At 43.6% G+C, this 15,004-nt stretch overlaps 1 protein-coding gene across 3 annotated transcripts in view; it reads right to left on the minus strand.

The window, feature by feature from the left end:
• The window catches only part of LOC122541360 (RNA-binding protein 4B-like), a 34,733-nt gene extending 20,759 nt beyond the window's left edge, over positions 1-13,974 (minus strand). Inside the window, exons 1-3 of one of the 3 annotated variants that reach the window (XM_043678058.2) lie at positions 13,681-13,974; positions 13,139-13,356; positions 4,591-4,897 (exon numbers count right to left, since the gene is read on the minus strand). In XM_043678058.2, the coding sequence (XP_043533993.1) occupies positions 4,591-4,897; positions 13,139-13,243 (412 nt within the window). In that variant the 5' untranslated portion in view covers positions 13,244-13,356; positions 13,681-13,974. Of the gene's footprint in view, positions 1-4,590; positions 4,898-13,138; positions 13,434-13,454; positions 13,611-13,680 lie in introns of those variants that run through there. The other 2 variants (XM_043678055.2, XM_087979429.1) reach the window with 2 other exon arrangements.
• Positions 13,975-15,004: the final 1,030 nt, after the last annotated feature.

The raw sequence follows: 15,004 nt of genomic DNA on the forward strand, positions 1-15,004 counted from the left end.
ATCTTTCCTCTCTCACCTTAAATTAATGCCCGCCAGCTTTGGACTCCCCTGCCCTGGAAAAAGACCTTGGCTATTCACCCTATCCATGCCCCTCAAGATTTTACAAATCTCTATAAAGTCACACCTGAGCCTCCAAAGCTCCAGGCAAAGTAGTCCCAGCCTATTCAGCCTCTCCCTATAGCTCAAACTTTCCAATCCTGACAACATCCTTGTAAAGCTTTCCTGCATACTTTCAGGTTTAACAACATCTTCCTCACAGCAGTGACACCAGAATTGAACACAGTATTCCAAAAGTGGCTTAACCAGTGCCCGTACAGCTGCAACATGACATCCCAACTCTTGTACTCACTCAATGCACTAACTAATAAAGGCAAGCGTACCAAATACTTTCTTCACTAACCAGTCTACCTGCAACTCTGCCTTCAACAAAAGATAAACCTGCATCCCAAGGTCACTTTGTTCAACAACACTCTCTCGGACCCTACCATTAAGTGTATGAGTTCTGCCCTGATTTGCCTGGCCAAAATGCAACAATTCATACCTATCTAAGTTAAACGCCATCTACTACTCCTTGACCCATCGGCCCACCTGATCAAGGTCCCACTGTACTAGATAAACTTCTTCACTGTTCACTACACCACTATTTTAGTCTAAAACAGAGTGATATGTTACTTCTGAAAAATGCATTTCCAGCTTTCATTCAACTGTTAATTTACCATAGTAAAGAATTGTTTAATCTTCAATCTGAGCATTCAGTGGAACAGAGTTCCAAACTAGTTCTATCTTGTTTGGTCATCCTTAATCCAGCACTTCAGGAAAACACTGAATTGACTCCCTCAGAGAAGCCACACAAAGTTTGGTATGCCCTGTAAAACGAGTTGAATTGATGCAATATTTAAGGCACTTCTGAATCTGGAATTCCGTAGAATTGTTCACTCTGTATGTAACTTGCAATACACTAAAATGGCTACATGAACAGTTTTAACAGATAGTAGTGTTTGAATACTCTGCAAGAATACCAAGGTGCTGTTTCAAACAGAGAATGGAATGAATTTTTTCAGTGCATCAGCTTCTTCCTTCCACAGGGAAGAGAAAGACAAAGAGATAATAGGTGGAGAACAGGACTAGGGACTGCTGCTTGAAAGACTGACATTTGACCAGGTGCACAGGACTGGGGCACGTGTGAATCAGAAGCAACAAAGGACTTGAAGATAGCTAGACTGGCAATTAAGGTCATGAGGGCACTTGAGAAAATGCAGATTGAGCAATGTGAACTCCAGGAAGGCAAGAAACTAGGTGATGATGCTGCAGAAAGAAAGAGAATACTTGTGGGACCCAGAATTTCCTGCAGGACCAAAATCAGCAGCAACATCCTCATGAACGTAGATAGAATCAGGAGGTAATAGGTTGAGTGATATCTGGGCATAAATAAAATAATGTTTCCAATGCTGTGAAAATGAGGAACAGGAAGGATGGTAGTAAGGGGGGGTTGGTGTCAGGATGGAGAGACATCAAGACTGATTGTTCTCAGTCACACAGAAGGCACCAAATGCTGGTGTTACATTGCAAGGTTCAATTTATTCAGAAGAAGCAGAAGGTCCAGCTGGAAGCTAAAGTCAATGCTTTGCAACAGTCGCTGCATATCCCAAAAGGAATGGTGTGTGTGTGTGTGTGTGTGGGGGGGGGGGTTAAAGAGAAAACAAAATTGTTGTCACTTCTTAGCTGATTTTGAAACTTTAAGGCTAATAAACAATTATTGAAAATCCACTTGTAACGTACAACAGCACATGCTGAACCATGTTTTCCATGTAATTACAGAACAATCCTGAAATAAGCACATGGAGTTTTGCATATTTTAAACTGACCACACAGTCTCTTTAAGTAACTCTAAAAGCAAAGGTAACTAATATGCTGTCAGTTATGTCTGTGGTGCCAGACCTCATGCTTGAAACTGGTCTACATGGCACACTGTTTATGACCAAATAAACTGGAAATTTTCATAGTAATTTCCACCCAGTGTGTCCAAATAACTTGTAAGCTGTTTCCAGCACATTTGATATGTTCGTCTAACTTTAATATAAGTTGATATAATTTAACATAACTCAGGCCTCTTGGCATCATGGTAGCCCACAAATCCACCAACACACTAAAACCGCAGCTAATGAATTGAAAGACCCTATACCACCAACAAGCAAATCTAATGTAATTTACAAAATACCTTGCAAAAACTGTAACAAACACTACATTGGACAAACAGGCAGAAACCTAGCCACCAGGATAATGAACATCAACTAGCCAGAAAAAGACATGGCCTACTCTCACCAGTATCCTTACATACAGATGAGGAAGGACACCACTTTGACTGGGACAACACATCCATCCTAGGACAAGCCAAACAGAGAGAATTCCTAGAAGCATGGCATTCCAACCAGGACTCTATCAACAAACACATTGACTTGGATCCCATTTACCAAACCCAGAGAAAAAGAACAAGAAATTACATCACCAACCCAAGGAAACCTAAAAAAGTAGAAAGCGGGCCATGCCACCAGTACTTCATCTGGAAGCACATTGATGATGTTACCTAGTTTTTTTTAGATTACATTAGATTAGATTACATTACAGTGTGGAAACAGGCCATTCAGCCCAACAAGTCCACACCGACCCGCCAAAGCGCAACCCACCCATACCCCTACATTTACCCCTTACCTAACACTACGGGCAATTTAGCATGGCCAATTCACCTGACCTGCACATCTTTGGACTGTGGGAGGAAACCGGAGCACCCGGAGGAAACCCACGCAGACACGGGGAGAACGTGCAAACTCCACACAGTCAGTCGCCTGAGGCGGGAAATGAACCCGGGTCTCCGGCGCTGTGAGGCAGCAGTGCTAACCACTGTGCCACCATGCCGCCCACTGGTGACGAAACGTCCGAAAACAAAGCTTCCAACTAAAACTACATCCAGAATATAAGTTGAGTTTGACACCCATCCAGTGAAGAAGGAGCTTTACTGCCCTTCAAACCATACTAACTTTGAGTCCTTGTTGCGAATGGGATGTGAAGTGTAACATTCCATAGTAACAACATTGCCTCGTTTGATCAGACAAAATTTCCAGTTTGTACAATATGATCAGACATTAACTGAGGGGCTTCATCACAGTTAAAATCTAACTCTGTCTCACACAACACCAAAGAACATAAGAGATCTCTGATTAAGTTCACAGTACTCCATTTAATCCTAGAATGGTTTCCACATGTTTGTGCTAAGATAAATAATCTGTTACATTTGGATTGACAGACATACTGAAGTGAGGATAAGTGGATCTTCATCTAAACTTAGAAAGAAGCTTCAGCCATTTATGCTGAGGAAAACTCAGTACCCCAAGAAAAAGAACACAAGACACTTACCAATACTATCAAAATGTTGAAATTTGTTTTAATGTTCACCAATAGATGGATAAAAATGCACAACATAAAGAGACAACAGGACCTCAGAAAAGGAGAAAAGGGTAACATCAAGTGTAAGTTTACTGAGATGCATGCAAAGGCAATTACTTGGTAGCAAACTCTAACCAGGGAAACAGACATTCTCATGTAAACCATACAATGGTGTCACCATTGCTTGCAAGAAATCTTCATGAAGTTTGAGCAACCTCAGTCTCATCCCTATCAAGCATGATCACACTATAAAAATAGATCTTTTTGAATGCAATTCAAAAATCTCAGAGTGGTTGCAACATAGACAATGTAGAAAACTGTCTGACTGTTTTAACTTTGCTGATTCAAAGGCCATCTGACATGAAGGTTTCTCCCCCTAGTTTTAAACTCTACTGGCTGTTCAAAAACATCTCTCAATATTGAGTGCTCATATACGCTACACCCAACCAATAAACATTGCAAGTGCAAAGTAGCACTTCAGAGGGTGAGAGGCTGACTATATGATGGCAACAATAGGTAGGCAATTTAATGAATTATTTGCATTATTTCAGAAATGCCACAAGCAGTTATTAGAGTTGGAAAATCCCATGCCACTGCAGTGATATTCCTGGAGCAGTTGAGAGTGTAGAAATGTATTTTCAGCTAGCCTTATCGTTGTCAATTTGTGATAGATTGACAAACACCAAGCTTTTGGCCGATCTGGAAGTGCAACTAAAGGTAGCAAAGGTTTAACAAGCTTCCATGTAGCAAATAAAAAGAAACCATCTCTCATGCCTATTGTTTTATTTCTCCTATATCATTGTGTGGAAAATAGCAATATGCCTACTTTTTCAATCACCTAACATTAAAACTGAAATAAGGGCCTATATGGATGGAAATTATACTATTTCTCTTTGAGGCAGCACTCCTGATAGGATTGCAGCCCTTGCAGAAATCCCTCAGTGTCACACACTGCAAGAAGATACATTATGTTCAAAGATTTGGGACACTCAGACACTGCATAAAACGTGCTGTGATTGAGCGAACAACTTCATCACTGAAAACACTCCCATTATCTGCAATTCTGACTCCGAATACATGCACAACCACTGAGGTTCAAAAAGAACATCTCAAAGCCCTAAATGCCCCACATCAATCCAGTAATTTCACCTTTGAATTCTGTGCCATCCAGCCCTCTGATGGCCTCCATGGCATCTTCGCTTCTCTCCATGTGCACAAAGGCGTAGTCCTTAACAATATCGCATTCTAAGACGGTTCCATACTCCTCAAACTTGGCCTGCAATTCCAGACTGGTGCAGCCAGAAGCAACATTACCCACGTGCAACTTCGTCGAGGACTTGGACACACTCTTGCTTGCCTCCACATTAATGGAGACACCATGCAACTTGTAGTGGTGGAGGTTCTCAATCGCCTCCTTTGCTGCTTCCCGATCCTTCATATGCACAAAGCCATAATTCTGTTCAAGGATAAGATGTAAAATTAGTAATGTAATATTGACAGTCTTAAGACAGGCTGATTAAATCTCTTCTTTTCCAACAGTGTCTCATTATGCAATTCATGTATGGTCTAACTATTTGTATCTCGATTAAGTGACAACGAAACGAATAAATCAGAAATTTACAAAGCAAAAAAGTCCCGTTCAAATTAACTTGTCTCTAATGGCTGGAAAATAACTAACCACCAATAATGCACTCTAACACACGATCTGTAATATCGTAGGATATGGTAGATGCATTAAATGTGCGTATTAAATGCAATAAGGCTTTCTACCATAACCATTATCTCACTGAGTTCTAGTCACTCCCAACTCACAGCAAAAATATATTTTTCAACACCCAACTGATGGTTTTAAATCTATGCTCTTCACCCCATCTATGGCTTCTTTTTAAACCAGAGCCCTCAATTTCATCAATCCATGGACTCTGGAAAACCTCACCATGGTACTTAGGTATTGCAGACTTTGGAGACCTGAAATTTAAAAAAACAGTTCTGGAAAACCTCAGAAGGTCTGGAAGCATCTGTGAAGAGAGAAACTGAGTTAACATTGAGACTTTGGGAAGATTCCTCTTCTAATTTGGTTTGAAAATGAACTCTTCTTTCTATTATAACAGATGCTCCAAGCCCGCTTAGTTTTTCCAACACTGTGGAGAGATAGTATGTGTGAGGGAGAGAGAGAGAGAGATATATATGGCCTTGAAATATTAACATTTGCTTCTCTTTTCACAGATAGACCAAGCCAATTTTCTTTTCCAGCACTTTCTGCTTTTATTACAAAATAAGCAAACCTAGACAGGTAGAAACCCAGGATGAATCTGGTAACAGTGGATGATAACTGATTGCTCAGTGGAAACAAAAGGGTATTTGTCAAAAAGACTGGCAACATTGAAATTAAGGGTTAAAGTCTTAAAGTTTTTAACAGCATGTAACAGGCTCTTTGTCCATGCCAGTCACTAAGCAACTATCTATTCTACTGTTATCTACTATAAACCGACTGACTCCCACAGCTACCTAGATTACATCTCCTCTCACCCTGCCCCCTGTAAAAACGCCATCGCATATTCCCAATTCCTTCGCCGCATCTGCTCCCAGGAGGACCAATTCCAATACCGAACAACCCAGATGGCCTCCTTCTTCAAAGACCGCAATTTCCCCTCAGACGTGGTTGACGATGCTCTCCACCGCATCTCCTCCACTTCCCGCTCCTCCGCCCTTGAACCCAGCCCCTCCAAACGCCATCAGGACAGAACCCCACTGGTCCTCACCTACCACCCCACCAACCTCCAGATACATCGGATCATCCTTCGTCATTTCCGCCACCTCCAAATGGACCCCACCACCAAGGATATATTTCCCTCCCCACCCCTATCAGCGTTCCGGAAAGACCACTCCCTCCGCGACTCCCCCATCAGGTCCACCACCCCACCAACCCAACCTCCACTCCTGGCACCTTCCCCTGCAACCACAAGAAACGCAAAACTTGCGCCCACACCTCCCCCCCCCCCCCCCCCCACCCCCACCTTCCTCCAAGGCCCCAAGGGATCCTTCTATATCCATCAGAAATTCACCTGCACCTCCACACACATCATTTACTGCATCCGCTGCACCCGACGTGACCTTCAATACACTGGGGAAACAGGCTGCCTACTTGCGGAACATTTCAGAGAACACCTCTGGGACACCCGCACCAACCAACCCAACCGCCCCGTGGCTGAACACTTTAACTCCTCCTCCCACTCCGCCAAGGACATGCAGGTCCTTGCCCTCCTCCATCGCCAGACCACGGCAACACGACGTGGAGAAGAGCACCTTATCTTCCGCCTAGGAACCCTCCAATCACAAGGGATGAATGCAGATTTCTCCAGCTTCCTCATTTCCCCTCCCCCCCCACCTTTTCTCAGTCCCAACCCTCAGACTCAGCACCGCCTTCTTGACCTGCAATCTTCTTCCCGACCTCTCCACCCCCACCCCTTCTCCGCGCTATCACCCTCACCTTAACCTCATTCCACCAATCGCATTCCCAACGCCCCTCCCCCAAGTCCCTCCTCCCTACCTTTTATCTTAGCCTGCTTGGCACACCCTCCTCATTCCTGAAGAAGGGCTTATGCCCGAAATGTCGATTCTCCTGCTCCTTTGATGCTGCCTGACCTGCTGCGCTTTTCCAGCAACACATTTTTAAGCTCTGATCTCCAGCATCTGCAGTCCTCACCTTCTCCCAACTATGTATTCTAAGCCCATTTTCTAGCACCAGTCCTGCTGCTTGTATGTTTTGATGTTTCAAGTGTACATCTAAATAGTGCTTCAATGTCTTGAGGATTTTTACTTTTACTACTGTTTTAGGTAAATAATTCCAGATATTCTCAACCTTCAGACTGAAAAATGTTTTCCCTCAAATCCTCTCGAAACTTCCTTTCACCTTAACATAAAACTGTGCCCAAGGGTATTGATCAGAGGGTTTCTCCTCATTCATGCCCTCATACCTTTGCACAATTCAATTGGATTCCTCCTCAACTTTCCCGACTCCAAAGATAAACAACTCCAGTCTACCTTGTCTCTTTTCATACCTGAATTGCTTCAACCCAGGCAACATCCTGATGAATCTCCTCTACAGCCTCCCTAGTGCAATCACATCCTTCCTATTGTGTGGCGACCAGAACGCCACACAGTACTCCATCTATAGCCAAAAAGAATGTTCCTTCTAGTTCCAACATAACCTCCACACCCTTGTATTCAATGTCTAGGTTAATAAAGGCAAGTACACCAGATGCCTTTGCTAGTTTAGTTAGAGTGTTTAAGCTAAAATGGAAAATGAAATTTAAAAGAGTGATAGGCAGACAAATCTAGGGCAAGAATAAAACAGTGCACAATAGAAAATGGGACTAAGAATGCTGAAAAGACAAGCCTAAGGGGTTGAGATTTAATGCACAATGTATTCACAATCAAGTGGATAAACTATCTGTGCAAATTAATATGAATGAATAATTAGAATTATGGAGACATGTCTGGAGATTGACCAAGGATAGGAACTGAATAGCAGTGTTTAGGATGAACAGACAAAAAAAAGGAAGTGGGGTGGCATTACTGGTGAAAGAGGACATTAAGAAAACAGTGAAGAAGGATATCAGTAAAGTGGAATCTGTATTGATAGAGTTCAGAAACAGCAAAGGGGAGAAAATGATAGTGGAGATTGCAAACAGCAGTGGAACTATTGGGGACGCCATTTAACAGTAAATAGACACCAAGCAATAATTATGGGTGATCTTAATCTACATACAGATGGAAAAAAAAATCAATTCAGTAATGATGTCGTGAAAGTGAAACTCCTGGAACTTGTATAAGATGATTTTCTGGATCAGTACATTGAGTAAGCAGCTGGCCATTGTGTGATTAGAAAGGGATAATTGCCAATCTAGCTGTGCGAGGCACCTTGGGGAAAATCAACCACAATGTGATAAAATTCTTCATTAAGATGGGGAGTGCGATAGTTGATTCTAAGACTAGGTTCTTGATGTAAATAAAGGAAACTGTTAGTATGATGCATGAACTAGCTATGACAATGATAGGACAAAGGAAATTTGGAATGGTACAGTAGAACCCCCATAATCGGCAGATTCAGTTATCCATGTTTTGCCGCGGCCAGAATATATTGAATGGAACATTCCAGAAATAATTCCAGGGGCTGCTAGGGAGGTAAGCTTTTCATTTAAGTGATAGGATTCATTACTCTCCGCAATTTCGGGCATCTGCAGTAGGTCTTGGAATGTATCACCCACAGATGAAGGGGGACACCTGTATTAAATCCAAGCAAAGAGCACACAAATGGTCAAAAAATGCAGCAGACCTGAGGACTGGAAACAGTTTAGATTTCAGCAAAGGAGGACAAAAGAATTGATTAAGTTGGGGAAAGTAAGCGTAATTGAATAAGATTGGAAGGAACATACAAACTCATTGGAAAAGCTTGATAGGTCTGTGAAGAGAAAAAAAGATTAGTGAAGAAAAATGTATGTCTCTTACAATTAGAAACAGGAGAAGTGATAATGTGGAACAAAGAAATTGCAGATCAACTAGATACATATTTTGATTTTATCTTCACAAAGGCAGTCACAATAACCTCTCGGAACTGTTGGTCAACACAGTGTAGTGAGAGAGGGGAATCAACGGCATTCAATCTTAGTAGGGAAATGGTGTTGGCAAAATTAATGGGAATAAAGGTCGATAAATACCAATGGCGCGATTATTCAAATCCCAGAATACTTAAGGAAATGGTCTTAGAAACAATGGATGGTGGTCATCTTTCAGGATTTTACATATTTTGGAACAGTCCCTATATCTTGAAGGTAGCGAATGTAACCTCATTATTTTAACAGACGGCAGTAGCAAAGAAAAATGGAATCCTAGTCAAGTTGGTCTGACATTAGAGAAAGGAAAAATGCTAGAGTCCACTATAAAAGATTTATTGGCAGAACACTTGGAAAACAGTAAAAGTACTGGACAAGGTCAGCATGCATTTATGAAAGGGAAATTATGCATGACATATCTACTGGAAACAGAGTACGAATGGCTTATTTTCTGAGAGACAGGCAGTGATGACCGAAGCGAGGGGAGGACCACAGGGATCAATGCTTGAACCCAACTATTCATAATACATAAACAATTTAGATAATGGAACTAAATGTATCATCTCCTGGTTTGCAGATACTGAAGGCTGGAGAGGTGGGTGATACGGACAAGTCCAGTGAATGGGCAAATGTATGGCATATGAAATATAAGTGGATAAATGTGAGGTTATCCACTCTGGTAGGAGAAAAGAGGAAGGAATCTTGATCAACTGGGCCAATGGACTAAAATGTGATAGATGCAATTTAATTTAGATGAATGCAAGATGTTGCATTTGCTAGAAAATAGGACAGAAATTACAGAGTGTGGTAGGAGAGCATTGTTGACAGAGAGACCAAGGAACTCAGGTAGATTTAGATTAGATTTTTTTTAGATTAGATTACAGTGTGGAAACAGGCCCTTCGGCCCAACAAGTCCACACCGACCCGCCGAAGCGAAACCCACCCATTCCCCTACATTTACCCCTTACCTAACACTACGGGCAATTTAGTATGGCCAATTCGCCTGACCCTGCACATCTTTGGACTGTGGGAGGAAACCGGAGCACCCGGAGGAAACCCACGCAGACATGGGGAGAACGTGCAAACTCCACACAGTCAGTCGCCTGAGTCGGGAATTGAACCCGGGTCTCTGGCGCTGTGAGGCAGCAGTGCTAACCACTGTGCCACCCACAGTTCCTTGAAAGCAGGTACATAGTTCCTTGAAAGCAGTCATCACAGGAAGACAGGGTGGTGAAGAAGGCGTTTGTTACGCTTGTCTTCATTGGTCAGAGAATGGAGTATAGGAGTTGGGATGTCAGGTTACAGCTAAACAGACATTGAGGCCACTTTTGCAGTACTGTCTACAGTTCTGGTCACTCTTCTATATATTAAATTTGAAAGGGTGCAGAAAAGATTTTTAAGGATGTTGCTGGGGCTGGAGGGTTTGAGTCATAAGGAAAGGCTGGATAAGCTGGGACTGTTTTCCCTGGTCCATAGGAGATTGAGGGGTAACCCTATAGAAGTCCTTAAGATCATGAGGGAAAAGATAAACAGCTGAGGTCTTTTCCCAAGGGTAGGAGAACTCAAAACAAGAGGGCAAATTTTAAGGTGAGAGGAAAAGATTTTAAAAGGGACGTAAGAGGCAACGTTTCCCTCACAGAGCAGTGCATAAATGGAATGAACTTCCAATGAAAGTGATAGATGCAGGTACAATTACAACATTTAGACATTTGGACAGGTACATGAATAGGAAAGGTTTAAAGGGATATGGGCCAAACACAGGTGAACGGACTCGTTTAGTTTAGGAAACCTGGTCGGCATGGACGAGTTGGACCAAAGGGTCCTTTTCCATGCTGTATGACTCTGATGATTACTATTGAATAGCTACAGTTTGGGAGAGTGGAGGTATGAGACTTTGGTGTCAAGAAAACAGGCAGGTGCACCAGGCAGTGAAGACATTAAAGAGTATGTCCGCCTTCAAGTGAGAGGATTGAGTACTAGGTATGCTATGCTGTAATTTGGCAGGGCCTTGGTGAAACTGTAACAGGATGGTTGTTTATAGTTTGGTCGCTTTATCGGAGGAAGGATGTTTTGGCTATGAAAGGTGTGCAACAAAGGTTGACCAAACTGATTCCTGAGATGTTAGGGCTGACCTTTGTTTTTGCAATTCTCGATGGGATACAGGCATTAGTGGCTAGCTAACATTTATTGCCCATATCTAGTTGAGAAGATGGTGATGAGTTGCTTCCTTGAACTGTTGCAGGTAAATCCACAATATGATACCAAGGGTATTCCTCAATTTTGACGAGCAACAGTGGAAGAATGTGATCCATTTCCAAGTGATAAGTGGCTTGGACGAGAACTTAAAGATGGTGGTGTTTTCCTGTATCTGCTGGTTTGGAAGGTGTTGCTTAATGACATTGGTGAATTTCTACAGTGCATTCTAGACAGTACACCACACAGTGTTGGTGGTCGAGGGATTAGATGATTGTGGATGTGGTGCAAATTATGTTGACTGTATTGTCTTGACTGGTGTGTGTTGTGGGAGCTGCACCCATCCAGATAAGTTGGGAATATTTCATTGCACTCCTGACTTTTGCATTGGAGATAGCAGACAGACTTTTGAAAATGAGGTGGTAAATCATTTCCTGCAATGATGTTGGGATCACTGAATATCAAGGGGTAATGTTTAGATTGTCTCTTGTTGGAGATGAACATTGCCTGGTATTTGTGTTACTATTTAATGGTCATCCTTTAATATTATATTATGTTTGAACATGGACTGTTTCAGTATCTGAGGAATCGGGAATGATGCTGAATATCCCCATTTCCAAAATTATAATGCAGCAAAAGTCATTGATGAAGCAGCTGAAGATGGTTAGCTAAGCACATTACTCTAAGGAACTTTTACAGAGACGTCCAGCAGCTGAGATGACTGATCTCCAACAACCATGTCCATCTTCCTATGTGCCAATGATGATTTCAAGTAGTGAAGAACTCCCTACCCTGCATTGATTCCAGTTTTGCTTGGGCTCTTTGATGTCAGACTCAGTCAAATACGGCCTTGAAGTCAAGGGCTGTCACTCTCACCCAACCTCTGGAATTCAGCTCCTTCAATCATGTTTGAACCAAGATCGCAATGAGGTCAGGAGCTGAGTGGCCCTGTCAGAAACAGGGTACCAGTGTTGCTGCTAAGCAGATGCTGCCTTACACAAGGCCTTGGTGAGACTACGCCTGGAATATTGTTCACAGTTCTGGTTTTATTATCCGAGTAAGGATATTTTGGCCATGGAAAGAGTAAGAAGGGAAACAGGATTGGACTAGGTCAGTGAAGTTTAGCAGAACCAAACGTAATCTTATAGAAACATATAACATTCCGACAGGAATGGAAAAGGTAAACACAGAATGGATGTTACCGACAACTGGGAAGTCGGCAAACAGGTGGTGGGTGATGTGGGGACAGGAGGTGTGAGGTGGCAGAGTTGGTAGGGTGAGGAAAAGCGAAGGGGGGGGGTAATCAGGGGCAGTGGAAGAGTGCAGTAGGGTAGAGAGGAGTGGGAGATGGAAATGTGTTGCTGGAAAAGCGCAGCAGGTCAGGCAGCATCTAGGGAACAGGAGAATTGTCGATTCTTTTCCAGCAACACATTTCCATCTCTGATCTCCAGCATCTGCAGACCTCACTTTCTCCTCCTTAGAGAGGAGTGGGATCAATGGTGTTGGAAGAGCACAGCAGTTCAGGCAGCATCCGAGGAGCTTCAGCTCCTCGGATGCTGCCTGAACTGCTGTGCTCTTCCAGCACCAGTGATCCAGCATCTGGTTTCTAGCATCTGCAGTCATTGTTTTTACCTTAGAGAGGAGTGGGGTAGAGTCAGAGGAACATATGGTGGGAACAGAGATGGGAGCGTGTGGGGAGGATAGAAAGGGATAAGAGACGGGAAGTGGGATGGGATAAACAGAGTAGGGTGATGGGATACTGGAAGAGCCAACTGGAGATGTTTGTAGAGTGGGTGTATGGGCACGGGAGAGGAGGATGGAGAGGGTGAAATTGAACCCCAACTCCTGAAAACCGCACCCCACGTGACCACATTAAGCGAGACCCCCACCTTGATCAGGTCGCACTCGCTCACGGTGCCGTACTTCTCGAACAAGGCCCGGATCTCATCGGCGGTGGTTGGCCGCGGTAGATTACCCACGAAAATCTTCACCATCTTTCTTTATTATTTTTTTTCTTCCCGCCGTACGCGTTCCCCCGTATTTTTAAAAAAAACTCAACCGCAAAAGGAACGACAACACGACCAGAGAGAAGAGCGGAGCGGGCGTACTGAGAGAAGAGGAAAAAAAAACAAAAAGCGATTAAAAAGACGAAACACACCGCGCCCCCGAGCCCCTAAAACTTCCACGCACAAGCTTGACAATTACCCTCAGCCGCACCGAGCGAACAACAGAAAAAAATGGCGGAGCCTCTCGCTCCGTGCTGCCGCTGGTTACCGCCCACCCCACCTGCTCGCGTCCAATGATTGGGCAGGCCGAAACGTCAGTCACCGGTGCGGCCTGAGTCCGCCCCTTCCGCCTGAGCCTGTTGGTCCCGCCGATGTCGTCCCCGTGCTATGACTGGAGGAGTCGCTGTCAATCACTGTGGCCGTACCGTCATTTCCGCTCCATCGGTTCCAAACGGTTTCGGTTCGAGATGCCGCCAAGAGTCTACAACAACAAGCAAAACATTGCTGGAAAAGAGAACTCAGCAGATCTGGCAGCAACTGTGGAGGGAAGTTGGAATTGACGTTTCTTGAGAACTTCGGTTCCGATTTACAGCGTTCGCAGTTATTTCGGTTTATTTGTTGTTAAGAGCTGATGTGGCTTTTGAAGGCTTTTGAATGATGGGTGCTTCCCATCGAGCTGTCTGGGTATGTTGTTGCACACCTCCGGAATAGGCGGGATGTGGTCCCTCTTCTCCTGTCCCTGAGCTAGTGACACAAGCACTGCCCCGTAAAAGGATTCTTATTAAAATGTATCACTTAAGAGTACATTGAACTTGAAATGGCAACTCAAAACCGAAAGGAAGAATGCTGTAAATCAGAAACGAAAAAAGACATCAAATGTTGCTGGAAGATTTCGAAATCATCTGTGCAGAGAAATCAGTTTACGTTTCGGGTCCGTGAGCCATCCTCAGAGCAGATGTTGCCAGACCTGTTGGAGCTTTTTACAGCAGCTTTTTTTTAAAAAAATCTCAACTGCCTGTTCACTGCTACAATTTGTCGGTGACCTGAGTTGCTACACGATCCTCCTCGCAGTTAAAACTCACTCCAAGTTTCGTAATATTAGATTACTTACAGTGTGGAAACAGGCCCTTCGGCCCAACAAGTCCACACCGACCCGCCGAAGCGCAACCCACCCAGACCCATTCCCCTACATTTACCCCTGCACCTAACACTACGGGCAATTTAGCATGGCTATTTCACCTGACCTGCAGGTTTTTGGACTGTGGGAGGAAACCGGAGCACCCGGAGGAAACCCATGCAGACACAGGGAGAATGTGCAAACTCCACACAGTCAGTCGCCTGAGGCGGGAATTGAACCCGGGTCTCTGGTGCTGTGAGGCAATAGTGCTAACCACTGTGCCGCCCACAAGCAAGTTGTAAAATGCTCTAGAATCGCAGCACCGATTTTGTGCATTCAATATTTGTGCTTCCTTCTTCAAACACTATCCTCTATATCTTGCTTTTTAGCCGGGAAAAGACAAGTGATTGGTAGATCTACACGTTTTGCTTTCAGATGATGAGGAAGAGCCAACATGGAACATGCCTGCTGACCCCGCTTGAATCATATGAAAATGTGTCCAAAGTAACGAACGTGGGAGTATCTATGGATGTTGTTGAGATGTTTTTCAAGAAGGACTTTGAGGTCACTCATACGGGTCTGTTCAAGTACAAGGAATTGAAAGACAAGTTATTGACCTTGTTCAGATGTAG

Source organism: Chiloscyllium plagiosum, unplaced genomic scaffold (genome assembly GCF_037043375.1).
Source record: "Chiloscyllium plagiosum isolate Xiang-an unplaced genomic scaffold, Cpla_swu_hap1 HiC_scaffold_35, whole genome shotgun sequence".
NCBI lineage: Eukaryota > Metazoa > Chordata > Chondrichthyes > Orectolobiformes > Hemiscylliidae > Chiloscyllium > Chiloscyllium plagiosum.